The sequence below is a fragment of the Anabas testudineus genome, chromosome 17, assembly GCF_900324465.2.
Source record: "Anabas testudineus chromosome 17, fAnaTes1.2, whole genome shotgun sequence".
In the NCBI taxonomy this organism is placed as follows: domain Eukaryota; kingdom Metazoa; phylum Chordata; class Actinopteri; order Anabantiformes; family Anabantidae; genus Anabas; species Anabas testudineus.
Window position 1 is genome coordinate 8,685,678 of NC_046626.1, and position 19,572 is coordinate 8,705,249.

A 19,572-nucleotide genomic window follows, 5' to 3' on the forward strand; every position below is an offset into this window, starting at 1 on the left:
GAATAAATTGAGTGATGTCATGTGTATCATACCCCCCTCTGTCTAATCTTATTATGTAAACAAATGAAAACCCAGTCACCCTGCTCCAACGTGTAATGGATTCAGGCAGCACAAACACACTCACACACACACACACACACACACACACACACACACACACACACACACACACACACACACACACAAACACACACACACACACACACAGTACAAGTAGGGGAGCAGAGCAGAGTTTAAAACAAGTCTTTATTGGTCAATATACAGAAAGCAGTGGGATGACCACTAAAGAGAGAGGAATCCCAACCATTTTTGTTTACAAAAAGAAAAAGAAACAGATATATATATATATAAAATAACTGTCTTGAACATTTTTACAGGGTTTGTTTTTTTATATGTAAAAGAATCTCTTTTTTTCTCTTCAATCGTTCAGAAACACAATATGACAAAAGGGGACGAGGGAAACATGGCAGTTGTTTCACACTGATGACGTCACGATCACAGGTCCTTAAAGGGCAACAGAGGGAGGGAGAGGTGAACGAGAGACGTTTAGAGAGCTCACTGTCCCGACATGAACACGTGAAAGGTGAAATGGGAGTTAGTTTTAGCTCATTTAAATCTGATCAATGAAATGAATGGGATTAGAATTTGTCTGTTTATTCACCTAATCTGTTCCAATGATGGTATAAGAGGGAATCAACAGCAGTGATACTGACTTCTGCTTGTAGCTGTGGTGAAGTTGTGCAAGACTGTGGATTCGATTAACAACGGTAACCGATCACTGTAAATCAATCACTCAGCAAAGTTTCACTGTGACTCTTCATTTGAAAACAAGAAAAGAGCTAAGATGACGTAATCAGGGTTTTCTACGTGAGACAAATCAGATGAGTCCAGTTTCACACAGATAGTTTACAGAGGTCTATAATGTGAAGTCTTTGACTCGGCTTCCAGGGTATTTTAGCAATAAACTCAACTTTGTCAATCAGTTTATCAGACGAGGGCAGAGTGATACTTTGAACTTGAAAATCCTTTTGAGAAACCAAAGGTGCCGGATATTACACAGCGAATGCTTCTCCTTTATTTTGTATAAATCAGGACACATGTGGAATATCATTTTATAAGAGATAACATGTTTCTCTTTAGTGTCAGGCCACAAAACCACAGCACTGTCACGCGGTTCTGATCGCACAGACCTTAAGGACAGAAAAGAGTCTAGTTTGAGTTAAATGCGAGAACAGAGGATACACACAGAGTGACAATACAGCTATGTTAGACCTACTGTATAGGTGAGAGGAATTATAGTTAAAAAGACTATGGGATCTAATTTGTATGCATATAGATATATATCTTGCTGTTAAATCTATTAAGAAGACACCATCTTGCAGACAATGGGTTAAAAAATGAAACAGTACAAAAGTAATCTGATGACACACGTAATTGCAGATAGTAAATGTGAGCCGAAGAGGTCACATTATTTCTTGTGTTTATATTTGTGTCTCCATGTTTAAGATGTGGTTTATGATTGTTTTGGATTGAATTTTATCAGCAAAACCCCCACATAATTCTGCACACATAACGAGAAGACTGTGCTTGATTGATATATTTTCTCTGCTTCATTTGTTGAAGTGATGTGAATAATAATGTACACACACGTGATGTTTTCCAGCTCTGCGAGACGGCGGCTCATTCTGTAGCTCTGACTTTGTCCAGTAGGGGGAGATGTTTTGTTAAAAATGACTAGGTGGAAAAATTCAAAGCCTCGTCTCCAGCAACAGACTCCAATAATTTTGCCGGGGATTTTGTTCGTTGTGTTTGTACATGCTTGTGGTAAGCATGTGTGCATGATGCATATGTTTGTTTGTGTGGCAGAGAGAGTGCCCGAGAGACAAACATGTAGAGTGGACGTGGGTCGACCGTATGTTAAAGTGGTTCTGTGTGGTCAGTATGTTATAGACGAACTGTCCCACTCAAGTTTCCCCTTCAGCACCCTTTCTTTCACCCCTTCGTCTTCGTCTTCATCTTCATCACTGTTATCTGACTCGGCACTTGTCATTCCAGCCACACGTTCCTCCTCTTCTTCCTCCTCCTCTGCATGGTCTCCTTCTTTTACCTCTTCATCCAGAGCCTGAGGTCCTCTTATGTTCTAGAGAACAGCGTGCAAGATTTAGTTAAGGTCTCAAATCTAGTTCATGGACTGCGGCAACATGCACATTTGTAAGATCACTTTAATGGAGAGAAAACATAAGCATGCAGATAGTTGAAGAAAATTATTATCTTCTATAAACTCAACTTCAACAAACCACTCCCCCGAAAAATGCACCAAAATGTAAACAAGTCACACATTACCTCCATCGGATTGACAGTGATGGTGAGAGCTGAGTTGTTCCAGTCCACTTCAGGATCTTTGACCTCTTCCTCATCTTCTCGGGACCCCTCTTGATGTGTGGCATGGATCCTGTACACACCGATCACGACGATCACCACCAGGGCGGCGATACAAACCACAATAACTACTGTGGCTGCTGGAGGTGCTGCTCCTGGAGGACGAGAAGAGAAAATCTTTTTCTTTTACCTTGATATGACTCGTCCACCTGTGGCCAGGTGAACAGATTTGACATATGTGAATAAGGTATTTAAGTTGTGCTTGTGTCTTACCTGACATGTGCGAGTTGACACTGTGTATCATGAGAGGGTGATGGACAGGTCTCATGTACTGAGGCTGAGCTGCCATGTGATTGACATGTTCCACGTGCACAGAGTGATGGAGAACACTGACCTACAGCGGAGGACAACGAGCCATTATACTTACAGAAAAGAAGGTAGATGACAACGTGTGTGAGCACAAAGACAAACAAGTAGAAATAAGAAAAGGGAGGTATGAAAAATGGAGAAAGAAAAATAAAAACTAACTGAACAGAGAACTCACTTTTATCTTAGAATATAAAAGTAAATAGACAAAAGAAGGAAGTTAATGCTGGACAGTGGAGAGGGAGAGGGATGAATAACGTTGAAATACAACCTCCAAATTGAACTCGTTGCTGGTGTAACGTCCATTGAGCTCGGAGCAGGTGAGTCTGAACTTTCTCTCACTCAGCAGGTCAGGCTGCCAGTTCCTATAGCGCACTTGTCTCACTGCCTGCTCATAGTGAGCCATGGAGTCCACACCTTGTAGTACACAGGAGTACACATTACACTAACTGGAGTACACATTACACTAACTGCTACAATAACTACACGTCGGTGTCATCAATACATCTGCACAGTACATTTAACTTACAAGTGAACATAGCTGCACTATGTGTAATGGGTGAAGTCTATTTCAGTCATATGCATAGAGGCTGAATGTTGCAACATTTTTTTTTTACAGACCTTCCTTAATATTTGCAGGCACGGTCTCTCTGTCTACAGTACAACCGAGCTTCAGCACCCCACGTCCCATTAGTATGACCCATACCTACCATATATTGATATTCCCGAGGTGGAGTTGGTAGCATCCAGGTGTTTTCCCAGCAAGGCACTGTGATGAATCTCCAGACTCTCTCGCTCAGGATCCAGTTCCTCCCCAATTACCAGGATGTCACAGTAGTCCAGATTATGCATCACCTCCATCACACCAGGTCTGCGGGCTGAAATATTTGTTGTGTGTTCAAAGAGATTTAATATTATGGAATACCAAACACCTTGCACACATAAAGGCACAACGTTTGTTACTGATCCAGTAGGAAGTCAACTGCAAACACATGAATTATAACATTACCCTAAATATTTCTAGAAAGCTGGTATAGCATGAGAACATCCTAACAGCCCAGGCAGCCTCTCCTCTACTCACATCCACCGAAGCTGTCCCCTTTCATTACGGTGCTTGTGATGTGAAGCTCTTTGAAGGGTGCCACACCCGGTGGGCCCCGCAGGTCACTGGCGGGCCTGACGAGTCGATTAGATCCTGCAATGGTGATTCTCAGTTCACTGGGCGGCAGCACCATAACAACCGCCTTGATGTCTGGGATGGAGAGACACGTGTCCTCTCCGTAACACCTGACACACAGATAAAAGAAGAGGAGACGAGAGGTTAGAAGACGGGACGGCTCCAGTGTTTCTGCATATTTGACTTATCTGTAGCTTTTTACGACATATTCTGACCCATATAATGTTGATAAAATACAAAACATTACTAGGAAATACAGCTCTTTGATTCACTGCTTGCATTAACTTTCAGCTACAATAGTATTCTCTTCTCTAAATCATTCATGACTAGCAACAAATATAATAACAAATAATTAAATAAATAAAAACATGCATCATGCAAAATAACCAAAGTGCTTCGAACATTGGCGTAAAAATGTGTGTTAATTTAGAATTACTGGAAAAAATGTGACTTAAGTAGCAGCTGACTTTTCCCCCACTTTGTTTGTTCTTGTTAAATGGAAGTTGATAATTCATTACCACTTATGTGGTTTCTTATGATGCCAGAACAAGCTATATTAATCGTTTAAAGCCCCGGTTCAGCACAAACCAGCTGCTTTTAAAAATACACAGATGGACACCGATTCATTTGATGCAGTTTCTTGTGTTTGAGTTGAGTTTTTTTGAGTGTGGAAAATGTGAAAATCATGTACTAGCTCCCAAAGCTCTATGTTGTTATCAGGAAATTAAAAAAAATCCTTCAACCATTTAAATTGTTTTTATTAAATGTCTTGTTTAGACTAATGTAAAAAAATGTACTAATAATGACATCTTAATGGATCCACAAATTATTTAAATTTGGTACTTCCGCTGCATCCCTATTTATTCTGAACAATGTATAACAGGAACTGGTTTTACAGGGACTAGTAACAACAGTCACAAAAGGCAAACCAGTTACAGTTCAGTTTAAAAAAACGTTGTAATAACTTTGAGCATAAGGTTAAAGTTTGAGGTTTGTGCAATGACTCCTCATATCAGTTGTCACACATTCTAAAATAAGCGTAATACACACACAGATAGATGTTAATTCTATATTAACCCAGGCTGGTTTTCAGTGTAAAATCCACCGACCCTGATGTGCGAGTTATCACTGAAGCAGTCGTCTCTAGATCAGCTGCTGAGAACTGTTGCATAAAGTGAGAAAATCTGTTCCAGTGCTCCTCAAACTCGCTTCTCTTTACCGAACAGCACACGTCTAAGTTGCCTGTGTTTGCAGCTCAACAAATGAACAGTTTGGAGATGAGGGGAGACACATGAAGTGCACACACACACACACACACACACACACACACACACACACACACACACACACACACACACAGCTACACGCATGCTGCATTGAATGCTCCGCACATTGGGGCTTTGAGGAGGACCAATTCAACCATGAAAGCTGCAGGGGAGTCCATATCAAAACTGGGGCGCCACTACTTTCAAACTTGTCACGTACTAAGTCAGACTAACTGAGGTGTATGAGTCCACCAACCAGTCAAGTTCCAGCTTACATGTGTGAACAGACTCATTTTCCAGCCAGTCCAAGTGGACATTTGTGCCAGAGGTAATTTCTGCGATGTAGTGTTGAGTAGTAGTGGATACACAAGGTCACAGTAACGTTGACCTTTGAGCACCAAAATCTTATCATTTCTTTCTGGAGTTAAAGTGGACAACTGTGCAAAATCTGAAAACAAAAAACAAAAAACAATCCCTTAAGGTTTTCCCAAGATATCATGTTCACAAAAACGGAACAAATGGATAGATGGATGGACACATGGTGAAGAACCAGAAAACACAATGCAACAGACACTTCGGCAGTACTCTGCATATTCAAAAATAAGATACAAATGTAGTGACTTATTGAAACTAAATTCAGTATTTAAATTTTAATTTGCCTTATTATATACAGTATATAGTATATACCTTGCATATGAAAATATAATCTGGTGAGGATTGATTTAATTTACCTAAATCTAATGTGGATTAAGAGGATAATAAGAAATCCAGCTATATAAGCACAGACATGTTATTGGGAGAGTCAATTTATTGTTGCCATTGCAGTATAGTTTTATAATTCCTGGGTGTAAATGGAGATAAAATGTCAAGAGGGCAACAAAAATGTGCTGCCTCTCCTAGATTACACTTAGAAATATACAGTAGTATGTGCACTCACTGTACGGTGGTGGTAATGTGTAGCCGTCGGAGGCCTGGAGTAGGGAACTGCCGAGAATTGATGTAGGAGACCTTGGTCATGGCTGTATTGATGCTGTCCACGTCCTCTCCTTCCACCACCAGCACAGACTGGGCAGGGTTAAAATGGAACTGGACACGCACAGATACAAACACTTAGCAGTTTATTGTGTAAAGACGTGTGTGAAAGAAGAGCATCAAAAACATCAGCCTTTCCTGCCTAGAAATAGCACATAAACGTCTTCCAGCAATGTTAACATGGTTAACATATACTAGACTAAAAAGATTAAGCTGAAAATGTGTGTGTGTTATTTATTGATAACTCCATCTATTTTTCTTTCACGCACCTTGATATCTTTAGCAAGGCTCTCAAGAGAGTTAATGTCAAGGCCTTCTTTGCAGGCCTGCAAACAGGAGATAACCTTCTGAGTTTCAATGCGACCTGGTCGGATTGTCAGACCTGAAAGACTGCCATGGAAATACTGGGTGAACCTGGGGGTCGCTATCTCACCACCTAATGAAGAGAAGAGAAGAGAAGAGAAGAGAAGAGAAGAGAAGAGAAGAGAAGAGAAGAGAAGAGAAGAGAAGAGAAGAGAAGAGAAGAGAAGAGAAGAGAAGAGAAGAGAAGAGAAGAGAAGGTTTAAAAAAGGGACAATTGGATAGAAACAGATTGGCTAAATGAAACAACAACATGTATTATGTATCTTTCCAAGGGAAACACACTCAGTTTGTTGAAAATAACATCTGTGAATGTGCTTCAGAAAAGTTTACAAGGCCCAATGGATGGGAAGCTATGAAGAATTTAGTGGTTATTTTTCCTCAGGTTTACAGTGGAGGTAGGCCACTGACACTGATTCTAACAGAAAATACATCTACTTGAGTTGCCTTGACATAGATAGTGGGCCCCTTGAAGGAAACACTGGTACATACAGTTTTATACTTAACTACAGTGTACCAGTAGTTTAAGAGAACCTGTGGCATCCACCTTTTTTCTTGTACTTACATTTCTCTCTTGGAGAATGTACAAATGTACAAATGAAATTGACATCATGTCATAAAAAATGAACAGAACTTCTTGTTCAAGCCAACACAATCACAGTGTGAGGAATCAGGTGGCAACTCAATAGACGGGGTCACAAACTTATTCAAGCTCTGACACCTTCTTAAATGGCTATTTTTTTTCAGACAGCTAGATTTTTCTGTAGCACAGTTAAGCTCTGCCCTGTCGTGCAATGTCATCTCTTCAGAGAAAGTGTGAGAGTCTAGTCAAGTTAACAGAAATTACTTCTGTGTGTGGATCCAGTGCAGGTCAGGCGTCCTGATAGTGACTAGCACATGAAGGAAAACACTGTATTGACTTCTTGAAGCGTCTGAACACCCAGTTTTGCTGTTACGAAGTCACTCGACACGGCACAGGAGATTCTGCTGGAATCTAACTATTCTGTGCAGCGAGGCTTGTTCACAGTAACAGCAGATGCTATTCTGAACAGCAGCCTCCAGCCAGCCTGTACGGGGCTGGAGGCATCTTATACACGTAGAGCTGACAGAAGACATACTGCACTGAACAACTGCGTTCAGCAAGATGTACAGCAGGAGACTTAATTGAGTGTTATATAAAAAAGTGCTGTAGCATGCAAAGTCTGTTTAATAACTAGCTGTGTATTAAAAATTGCATCACACACTCATTGTTTTCTCATATACATTATTGGTATTTTGTTTGTGATTCTCCGTCTCCTTTATATGAGAGGCTCAACCCACTTTGTGACTGTGTTAGTGTGAGGTGCAGCGACTAAACAGCACTGAGCAGGTGCAGAGGTATCACAGCACTATGCTAATATATATTCCATGTTTAACAACTGTTCGGCCTTCAATATACAGTATGTTATGTGCTAAACTTCTTTAAAATTTATGAGGCTAGCTGCTGGTATAAGCTTAAACAGAGGCTAGAAATACATTCAAACAACATTTCAGTGCTTAGAGTTTAGCTGCACCACAAAGCAGCAGGACTGCTGCCGTAAAAGCATGTCGTCTCCTTATTCACCTTTACAGCGTGTCAAATAGTTGTACTGCATCTTTAATGCAGTTAAAGACAGCAGCAAAAGTTCAAAAGGTTGCCTCTTAAAGTATTTTGGCAATTTGCAAACATATGGAGAATAGTTTTGTCAGAGTATATTACCACAGTACATTGAAGAAAGTAGAACACTGTTGCACTGTTTTGAGCTATTTCAGTTGCCAAATACAAAATTGCTGTGGTTGCATTTTTATAGAGCACTATGATATAGTACTACATCAGGAACAAGATGTGGCAGCCTCTGGTAGCAACCTTCAAAAGCTATTTTATGTCCACATTTGTCACAAGAAAATATTCTGTAATGTCGCCTCTTTTGCAGTAAAGGATACTGTGTTTGATGCTGTGGTTGCTGTGAGGGAGCACTTTGTTTTTAACACACCAAACATACCAAATATGACACGTACACTGAATCTGCTGCACTGCCTGTCTAAACATATTTTTACAGATGCATAAATCAATCAATATAAAATAAAATTTGAGAATAGAACTCGATCTACCCTACATAATTTATCTGCATAAGCAAATCAGTTTAGTAAGCAGTTCTGGTTTGTATTAAATAACTCCAAAATTACATTAAAGCATCATCCCTTTAATTACTATTTTGATTTTAAGAATTAAAAAAATCCCACTGTAGCTCCAAACAACCAAATAATTACTAATAACTTAATATGCCCTGTAGTCTAAATCGGACATCTGTGCTACTGGAAGCTGCATTTTTTCAGTTCTTGGCCTGAGGCTGTGAAAATGAGCGTAAATAAAAACATTAAAAAATCTGTCTCACTATTTGGCTAAAAGCTGTACGGTCTGTCAGTGGAAATCTTATCATCTTTCATTGTGGTTCCCTTGCATTCTCAGGTAATGGTCCCTGAATTTCACTTTCCTATTTTCTTACTTGTAAACACATTTACTCACACAGCAGCGCAGGTTATTAATCGTGAGGTCTAGAGAGACAAACTTTTCTTTTAAACTAAGTCCATGTGCCTCGTGACAAAGCATCAGTCCATCAGTATTTTAAAGTTTAAATCTTAGCTTGAGTTAAATCCAGTTTCCTGCTGAACTTTCTCAATAGGAATAACATTGTATTTGGATGTAGTCTATTTGCTGGTTGACACGCATTGCTGGCATACCCTAAAGGATAGAATTAACATTATTAGCAATACCTTTGTCTTTCCTGCTATAATAAAAATGAGAAAGTCGCAGTGGATTTCGTTTTAACAAAACAAACACTGTTTATGCTTGTAGCCGTGCACTGGTTCATCAAATATGACTCTTCTTATATCACTGTGTACTAAAAGCACGCTTTTTACACCACATGTTGATTGATGCCTTTTATTTCCTACATGAAATCACCCCACGCTCTTTTTTGAAGCCTGCATTGTGCTTCTTCTTCAGTTACTTGTATACTGTGAGGGTTGCTTTGAGAGTTCACGCCCACTTTCCTGATGCAAATGAACTCAGATCACAAACAAGCATTTGCCATTGAAAGTCAAGAACAGCTTAGTGCTACACAAAACTGCTAAAAAACAAACAAACAAACAAACAACAACAACAAAAAAACATTTTCTTGTTAACCTTGTATGATGACAACACGTCTTCTTTTTGCTTTCAGGGCAGTGAAAGTACAGTGTGAATGTCTTTCATTCCACACGCCTCATCATTACGTTGTTGATTGTGGGGAAAAGAGGATGGAGAAATACGAGACTCTGAAAGGCAATCTTGCTCACTAATGGCCTGCAAAGTTATCAGTTGCGGCTTAGTGAAGCTTAAAGCGGCTTCATTGGGATGTAATAGCTGGCAAAGTTGTCCTCCATTCACTCTGGCTAATCCTTCCTTCAGGGCTTTTTCTCACAATCAAAGATTCATGGAAAGAGGCAGAAAGAGAGGGGTGTATGAAGCAAGGAAGAAAATGATGACGACAAAAGGAAAATTGCAATCAGGCACAGGATGAAAAGAAATTTAAACAGCGACCAGAATGCCATCAGGACTAAAGCTTTGTATGATGCTGGCGAGTGTTATGAGCGTGATTTAGTCAAGCTACAGAACGGATCAGTACTGTCTCACATTCCCTCCTGTGAAGCACTTCTGTATAATTATTCAACTCCTAAACATGGCAGCTGGGTAGCACTTATTCATTCCAATGTGATCGCTACCCGCTCTTATTGCCTGCCGCTGGAACTGACACGCAGAATTTCGTGTTTGATACCCACTCAGCTCGTGCCGCTCCATTTTCAAAGAAGTACTCACAGCTCTGAGGCATAAATCTTAATTTAGTCTTTATTTATCTTAACACTGATTTCTCTCTCTCTGTGTTTGTGCCTCAAATGCAATTTTCGACATCTTTTGGCTGCTGTACCACTTTGTTGATGCAACTTCTCTGTGTTTGCAACATGTTGTCAGGCTCACTCCTTTTGGCATATTGAAGGAAGCTGTTGTTAACTGTTTTTGACTGATGCATGTGGGATATTTGGACAGATCTTCTTCAGAACACATTTCTAGGCAATGTTTGCTCACTAATATGAACCCTATTGTCTTTCTCTGCCAAAATATAAATTTTTTGCTTTGCAGAGTTGATTTTAATGCTTAACAGTCTTATTTTAGTTGCTGAAAATTTTGTTTATTCTGATGATGATGATCAGTTTTATATTTGAAGAAAACTGCCCCTGAAGAAGATAAGTTGATTTATATACAGTAATAAAGTGTCACGGTAATATTCCTCTAAAATATATTCAGTTTCTTTATTTGGCTTTTTTATACAAGCATTAACAAAAATAAAACTATTGTAACTGCTCCCAATGTGGCATCATAAAGAAATTATATAGCTTTTCAATGAGGTGATAAACAGTAGATGATACTACTCTTGTACTGATAGAAAAGGCCTATAAATAACTGATTTACTGATTTTATGTGCAGCAAATAAATAAATGCCATAACCTCAAGCTGAAAAGGCTGGTGCATATAAAACAACTGTCATATTATAGCATAGCTGTAAACAATCCCAACAACACAGTGGAAAAGAACTAACCCTGTCTCATTTCAGCTTCTTTAATGCCTTGAATACATTTCTGCATATACTGTAGTTGAAGCTGCTGTTTATTTTTAGACACAAATACACACACTGACCTTGCCAGCAGGCGCCCACCGTCAGCTGTGTATCAATCTTTGAGGTGTGGATTGGCCAGTCATCCGTCACCAGGTAGGGTTCATAGGTCACCCCATCCACAAATAGTGTCACTGCTGGAAACTCCACGTTGATCACATAATAGTGCCATTCCTTGTCACAGATCTGCAAAAGGGGGAGAAACGTCAGCCTGTTGTTAAGCCACAGCACTTTCTGTTATATATGTTCATCTATTATGCATTCGAGCAGTAGAATATTCCTGGTTTGCACATATACAAAAATAGAGCAGCTGTAAAATATATTACGCGGCAGCTACACCTCTTTTTTTGGGGAGGTGTTATTGAGATTAGCAGCGTTTTTTAGTGGAGGATTATGTTTATAAGACTGCTGTTGTGGAGATGATGATGTTTATCCCAATGATGCAGCTCAAACCAGAAGCACATCCTTAAACGTTTCTCGCCGTTCTACCTTCAGTCGAAGAGAAGCAGCCCATTCCTCTCCTCCTCATCTGTGGATCATTTGCTCCCTGTCATCTCATAGCTAATGAGCTTTCTTTCTAATGAGCTGTTCATTAAAGGCACACGATGAGTGACAAACATGGCTGTGGAGGACTCGAGTGCCTCGCAACTTTTATCAACCATAACAAACATCCTTTGATTAGTTGGAGGACTTGTAAGGACACATCCTGTTTCGTCTCCTTCCCCCTGCCTCGCTGCCCGCCACCAACAAACACACCTCACGCCCCATACCTGGAATATGTCATTACATATTTGCTGCTTTACTTACCTGGCCTTCACCACAAGCTGAGGAGCCAGAAAGAGCAGAAAGGGACATGTTTTTATTTTCTTGAAACTGAAATTATTAAACTGAAAACATAAAGGACAATTAATTTTCTGTTGGTCAACCCATAGACAGTGTCTCTTTCAGTTCTTTGTGGTTTTTCTCTCGAATAATGAAGCACAGTTCAGCAACAGTTTGAGGTTTGAATTTAAGTCCATTTAGTTCAGTGGTTGTTGAAAAAGACAACTTGCTAATGTTCACATGATGAGTGTGCGCTACTGAACTGGCTATGTGAGCGTTAAACCACAAAAAACAAATGTTTTGGCCACTTGGGGTCGGTGGAAACAAGTTATAAATCCATTCATGATCACTTTAGATTTAGATATAGTGAACTTCCTCTATGAATGAAGCTCCCTACTGACAAACCCAGCCGCTTTATTCAGAAACATATCCTGTTGACTGACTGGGTCAACTGGACTGCAGTCCCCCAGACAGTAATCTGAACGAATCTTAGGTCAGACACTGCAAAGCTTCATGTAGTATTAAATATGTTTTAGATTAGATTTAGATTTTAGATTTCGCCTATCCTACCAGTTTAAAGGATGAATGACACATACCACAGGCCTGCAAACAACAACATCCCAGTTAAATGTAAAAAACAGAAGATGATGAGAGATGTTGTGTTAGAAGTGTGTTATAAGAATGCTCTCCTATAGAGATATATATTATTTTAAGACCTGATTTAAAAGCAGACGCTGATACAGATGTCCTGTGATCCTGTGGGTGTGCATCTCCTAACTGTGGGGCTCATACAGCAAAAGCATAATCTCCTTTTGTTGTACGATATGACCTGAGAATAGTCTGCAAGCTCAAATCAGAGGAGCGCAGGGAGTGCTCACGCTCATTTGGTATCAGCGAGTCACTTAAACTGTGAGTGTTCTTATTCTTTCTCCTGTTATGATCATAGCATCTGTTTCGCTGCAATCAGCCTGCTGTGAAGGATTTTGTTGAATTAACAATACGCAATTTATTTACATTGAAAGGGAGAATTTATGTTAATTTTAGATGCAATAACAAAATCAGCAGGAGGGGAAACAACATTCAGATAGATTGTTATATTTCTGTCTATGGCTTAGTGACCACACAGCTAAACACATACACACATATATTGGTAGTTTATTCAAGATGCTGTATGAACAAATGGGGTTGACGCCTACTGTAGACCTACTGTAATATGCTAAAACACCAAGAAATCCCTAGAGATGTTTGATTAAGAACATAATGAGTCCTGTAGAGTTTCACACTTTACAAGTGAGCTAAAATACTGTAACTTGTTCTGTTTTAGCTTCGTGTACTGTCCTGAAATATCCCAGGAGTCTGTGGAGGTGAGTGCAAATGTCGTTACAATTATGTGCGCTGTTTGTGTAGGTGACTCGTTTACACTTAAGATTCCTAAATTATTGGTTATGTTGAGTTTATAAAATATAGTATATAATAATTTAAGAAAAGAAAACAGCAAATCTCTCCATTGAGCCTCGTGTGTTCACCACCTCCTTGGTTATTTACTTAGTCCTTTCGCTTATCTTTATATCTACTTATGAAAGTTGAGCAGGAAGTTGAGTGGCAGACAGTCACAAACTGCAAATAAACCTGTAGATACAATTTAATACAAATCATCCTTAGTAAAGTAAAATGTATTTACACATTAACAGCAGCTGATTCAGAACTTAAGGCTGATCAGCTTGATTTACTGACATGATATGAACAAACTTTACATGAGACGTTCTGACTGCTGAACCCGATGTTACGTGAGCAGCAGTGGCTTTTCCAGAGGAGAGGTCTCACTGATGGTTCAGCAGTGACAGACTGATGCTTTTCACTTATAAACAGCCTTTTGTTTCCAGACAGCAATGTTGTGCAGAGGACATGAACCTGACAAGTGCAAAGACCTATTTAGACGTTAATATTTTGCCAAGAAATCACTGGTCTGAATCCCTGATGTTGTTCATGTTCATTATTCTTTGTTATTATGCTAACATTAGCGTATAGTAAGTCTTAAATCTGTAGACTGATAGGCCAACACTGCGATCCACAGAGCTAAGTTGCTCCTTTGGGAAATCTGGCCAAAAATAGAGTTCAGGCCTTATTGAAATCCGACTGCAACAAGCTGCGTTACATTATTTCTCCCACACAGTGAGGCTGATTGTTTCTCTCTTAATCTATTTTGTAGTGCTCTACTATTCTTCCTCTCTGTCTTTCAGTGTAATAATTGATGGAGTGGGTGCTGAAGTGAATGGCAGGAACAGAGGGCATGAAACAACGTGTGCTTGTTTAAAAATGCAGAGTGACTGCATGCGTGAAACCCTTACAAGGATTTTTCACTTCCACTGGATAAGGCAGAAATCAGCATAATAAAATGTTATGGTATGAATAGTAAGGTACTAAGCTTTATATACATTAGTCAGAGGGAACATGAACTGATTGTTCATGAATGGCGAAACACTGTAATGAGCTCGTCCCAAAGCAGGTTCCAGACCTGCTCAGGGTGAACACAGTTAGCAGAGCAGTCCCACGACAGACAGAGACACAAACAGATGGTGATGGAGCGACACTAAGTTCATGCCCCTTCTAGATATTTTTAAAATACGTGTTTTATTCTTCATTTTGGACATATTTAATTGCTTTGTTCCAGCACAAATCATTTGGGGAAATCGCTCCTTCATCTTGAAGATTACTAGCTCTATTACTTCTAGCTCTATTGGATAAGGTCAGTGGCTTTACAACTGGTGTCCTCAGAGTTTCTGATCGTTCCTCTGTTACTGTAGTGGAAGGAGAGGCTTCTTATGGAGATTCAGCTTGCAGACGCTATTGACTGAGGATATCACCATGCTATAGCAGTGTTTTTATTGTCGAGAATAAAACACCAGAGATAAGCCCGTCTATCTTGTGGAAATCTGCCACGGTGTATTTACGAGAGACAATTACTTCCTATATGTGGGCATGAAAGGAGGATGTTAGGAGCCAGCTGGACCCAGAAAATACTATACAGTCTGAGGGCTGAATTTAGGTTGTCACCCAAAGGATTGTCGGCAAAACAATTAGACATTGCCTGCTCAGCATCAAACCAACTGCTAAAAAGGAGAGCAAAGTCCAAAATGATATTTCTATGCCAAGCAGAGGTTTTATGAATCAGGTAATAAGTCAGATTGGCTTATTGTGCATCTTGCTAAAACAAACACAGCCCCTTATTTGCAGATTGCAATGGGGCAGTTTAAATCTGCTGACAGGAAGTAATAATGAGGACATTCTGCTGGCTACTGAGCAGCACTTTAACAGGGTCAATTTTACAGTCATGCAGTGGGGAGCTCGGGGATGGGAGGGACTTCTATATGGATACAAACCATAGATAATGATTCAAATCTGTTTTACAGCTGCCAACAGGAATGATTCTTTGGCCCATTAATCTGGCTTTTACATTTGAACCTCAGGCCAGGACTATTTTGGTGATGTGAAGTGTTTAATGATTAGTGCATGAATTTCCCCTTGACAATATTATTTTGGCAGGTGTTCTCTCCAAACCTACTGATGGGTTAGCATTCACAACATTCATTTAAATTCCAGTAAATTTGATGTTTTGTATTTAGCACTACTCTTCTTTTATTGTATCATCATCTGTCCGTTTCCATGCCTCGTAGTCTTCCTCCCCTCCTTTTCCTTCTTCTTTTTTTTCGGCATTTTATATTTTGCCCACTCCCTTAGTGTATATGGGAAAAAGACATGAAAACAGCACAGACAGTAAAGAAAGGAAAAGAGCTTTGCTAACATACTCAACAGTATGCTTAAAACATCTTGTTGTACAACTGAATATTATTAGATTGAATATAAGATGCAGTTCACTATCATACAGACCATGTATGACAGTGGTATCTTTGTACTCTCAGCTGTACTAAACATGTCACAATGACAAAATAAAGGATGACCGAATTTCTAACTAGTTGGAAACTAAATTTATCTAAACGTAATCTAAAAATTGTATAAAGGTCTACAGTGCTTTCAGATGGTTTTGAATATGCTGTTAAATAAAAAACCTCGCTGCAAAATCTGATTCATGTCAGTGGCACAACTCAGAAAGCCAAACAAAGCAAGTTGTGAGGCCTAAGATTAACTGATATCAATGAAAAAATAAGCCTTCCACTTGAATTTATGTTTTGGTGGAGAATTTTTTTAAGCCTTTTTGTCTGTCTGTCTGTCTCTTCTTGATTTTTTAATAAATCTTAATGGTTAATGGAACAATATAATATCAGTGAATTATTTAACCTGTACCTTTAGGGATAGCGTAACAAGCCCTCTTTAGACAACAGTAAAGGCAGTTGTAGAAGAAGGAGAACAGATGAGTAGTCAGAGACAGAGACGGAGATATCGTCAGAGTGAAAGTTGAGGAAAGAAAAAGACGAGAGAGACAAGCTATCAGGACATTAGGATAATGATTGAATTCCTATGTGGCACTTTTAGTGCACTCAACATGTCTATTGTGTGGTCCATAGATAGCATTAAGTATCCCACATCCTGCATACGTGCACATATGTACACTCTATGACATAATGTACTCTCAATCCCTAACCATGCCCATAACCATCCCAACTAAATGTCTAACCACTAACCTTTACCATCCTAACCTTATCTCTAAAACCATATTTAGTACAGTCCAACCAAAATGTCTTGACCACAGTGACACCGAAATAACATTTTGGTCACTCAACTTCATCAGGACGTGCACACACAGCACATACACACTGGAAAGACATTAACATTTTGAGAGATGCAACAGCTCTACATTGCAGCAACACAGGAAGCGCCTAAAGGAGACAAAGTACAAGGAAGCTCTCAAATGAGGTCATTTGAAAAATAGAAGCTAGAAATGAAATAAACACTCAAAATGTGTATGCTAGAGGCAAAGCTCAATATTTTCTCTGTTTCTGTTCTGCTGTCACAGAAAAGGGAAGCTGCATGTCTCATCATTGCCAGGTTGTGTTGTTTTAGCATTTTTCATATTGAATTCCGAGTCCTTGCTAAATTACAGTGATTCATAGTAAATATTAACTCTGAAAAGTAAACAAACACATCCGTGTCTGAGAATATATGATGCTGGAAGAAATGATGAATTAGTTTGAGTCTTTCATACAACCAAATGTGTTACTTCAAGGAGATTTTTATTTGCATAACCACAGTCAAAGCATTCGCTTTGGAGATTGCTTATCTGATCCTGAGGCTCTGTATTAAGACCTTTACTGTCCTTTACTGTTTACACAAGTGACATGCACTTAGCTTGCCCTGAAATACATATAAAAATGTATGCTGCAGTTCTGTACGTTCATGCATAGAGGAAAAGGGGAAGTGGATAAAAAATACCAGGTATCTCTAAAAAGATTAGCTATAATCAACCTGGTGATGATAACCAAATAGTTAGATTTTCTTTTTATAATTGTTGACTTATTAGGCCTTACCTATCATCACTAGCTGCAGAAGTGTATATGCATACTGTACAGTACATGATCTGTTTAAAATTCTTCATGGATCGGCACCTTTGTTTTGTTAAACCTACAGGCAGCACAGTGTTGTTCCATTCAGATGCAGCAAACTTGGACAGTCAACATTTTCTGTGAGAGCAGTAACCATCTGAAATAAGAAGCTAAACAACAGCACCTTAAATATGCTTCTCACTCATTGAGGATCTGATTTACATTTAGCAGATGCTTTTATTCAAAGTGACTTACAAGGGTAGGCAGGGTAAGCGTAAGAGGGTCTTGCCCCTAGTGGAGGTAGGCCACAGCTGGGATTCAAACCCCAGTCTCCCACATACATTTCATACGCTGTAAACAGTAAATGCTCATCGGACTATTGCAAAATCTTTTTTCACATCTCTCTGTCAGTATCATTCCTGATGCTTTTTGCTTCACCCTTCAAACACCCTTTCCAGCGAAGACTGCGATACCCCTAACTGTGTTGTAAACATGCTGAACAATGTTGGGTAAATTGCAAATAACTTCAAACTGAACTGAAGCACTTAACAGTTAGTCTTTTGTGTTCGAGACTGAACTAAATCACTCCCTGAATAGGCTCTTCAATCTCTCCCGGTATCTACAAAAGACAGACAGACACACACACACACACACACACACACACACACACACACACACACACACACACACACACACACACACACACACACACTGTCAACAACATCCAATTAATCTCCAGAGAAACAAAGGCAGGCTTCTAATCAACACAGGACAGAGAACATGCTATGGCATAACAAGCATGGTAGGTAAGTCAGATAACTGTAGATGCTGTAAAGACAAGCAGTGAGGTGATTTTGTACTATACCACCAGGGCCTATAATCAAACTGACACACACTGACTAAATGATAAATAACGGGTTCGTTTTGAGCAGTCTAATTGGTGCGAATGGAAGGTTTATCTGTGATTCACAACACATGATTTTGTGTAAAGTTATTTTGAACTGATGTGAAACACCTGCCAACACAAATAAATCTTTGGCTCTTTTAATCTTTTTTTACATCTCAGGCCTCAGTTGACAAAAAGATTGGCTATATGTCTCACCTCTCACTCTTCTGTTAACCCTGCCGTGATTTTATAACACCACGTATGCAGGGATTTTGATCCCTGACACATCCAGTAAAATGGGGAAAACTCATTCAAAAACATTCAAACCTGCACTGCAGCTATGCCCAATAAGAGAGAGGGTACTTCTTCTTTGTCCACTTCCTTTTCATTTGGGACTTCAACACATTCCCACCATCTCTGGCTTATAGGACATAATGTTTATTTGTGTAGGACTTTGTGACTGTGAGTGAAAAGCTTTTGGACAGCGAGGTTGTACCGATGGGCTCTCTCTGCACAGGACGAGAGAATAATGAGCAGGAAGAGGAGTGATCCATCTTCTAGTCCATTACAAAGGCTGAAAAAGAGTTGGGAGGAAAATAGATACAGTCTGGATGTGTGTGTGTGTGTGTGTGTGGGTGTGTGTGTGGCCGTGACCACATATACACTCACAAAAACAGTCTGTTCCTGTGGATGCGTGTTTCTGCCTGATGTGACATTCCTTCAGTGTGATCAACATGGAAAACTGAACTCGCTCTTTCTCTCTCCCTCTTTCTTTGCCAGCTCCCTTTCATCCCTCTCTCCTCCCCCTCCCCTCGTGGGGTGAAAATTGCAAAATCAATAGAGCTAAATGGAGTTGCCGTAGAAGCCACTGAGTGTCCTTTCTAAGTGCTGGAGGAACAAGGACACTAAGAAGCAGTCGTGACACAACACAGTCACCTCATCTCCTTCTACTACACTCTTTTCTCAACAGCGCCTGCTCTGTGAGTTTGTCCTCGTTCACCACTGGGTCACGTCCTTAGTTATTGCTGTACAAGAAAAGCTGAATATGTAATTAAAT

At 39.6% G+C, this 19,572-nt stretch overlaps 1 protein-coding gene across 1 annotated transcript in view; it reads right to left on the reverse strand.

Moving 5' to 3' along the window:
• Positions 1 to 833: 833 nt before the first annotated feature.
• clstn2 (calsyntenin 2) overlaps positions 834 to 19,572 on the reverse strand; it is a 112,545-nt gene continuing 93,806 nt past the window's right edge. The window contains exons 10-18 of the mRNA XM_026373798.1: positions 11,333 to 11,495; positions 6,489 to 6,655; positions 6,125 to 6,273; positions 3,827 to 4,032; positions 3,456 to 3,623; positions 3,017 to 3,162; positions 2,653 to 2,773; positions 2,344 to 2,534; positions 834 to 2,140 (exon numbers count right to left, since the gene is read on the reverse strand). Of these exons, the coding sequence (XP_026229583.1) occupies positions 1,937 to 2,140; positions 2,344 to 2,534; positions 2,653 to 2,773; positions 3,017 to 3,162; positions 3,456 to 3,623; positions 3,827 to 4,032; positions 6,125 to 6,273; positions 6,489 to 6,655; positions 11,333 to 11,495 (1,515 nt within the window). The 3' untranslated portion in view covers positions 834 to 1,936. The remainder of the gene's footprint in view (positions 2,141 to 2,343; positions 2,535 to 2,652; positions 2,774 to 3,016; positions 3,163 to 3,455; positions 3,624 to 3,826; positions 4,033 to 6,124; positions 6,274 to 6,488; positions 6,656 to 11,332; positions 11,496 to 19,572) is intronic.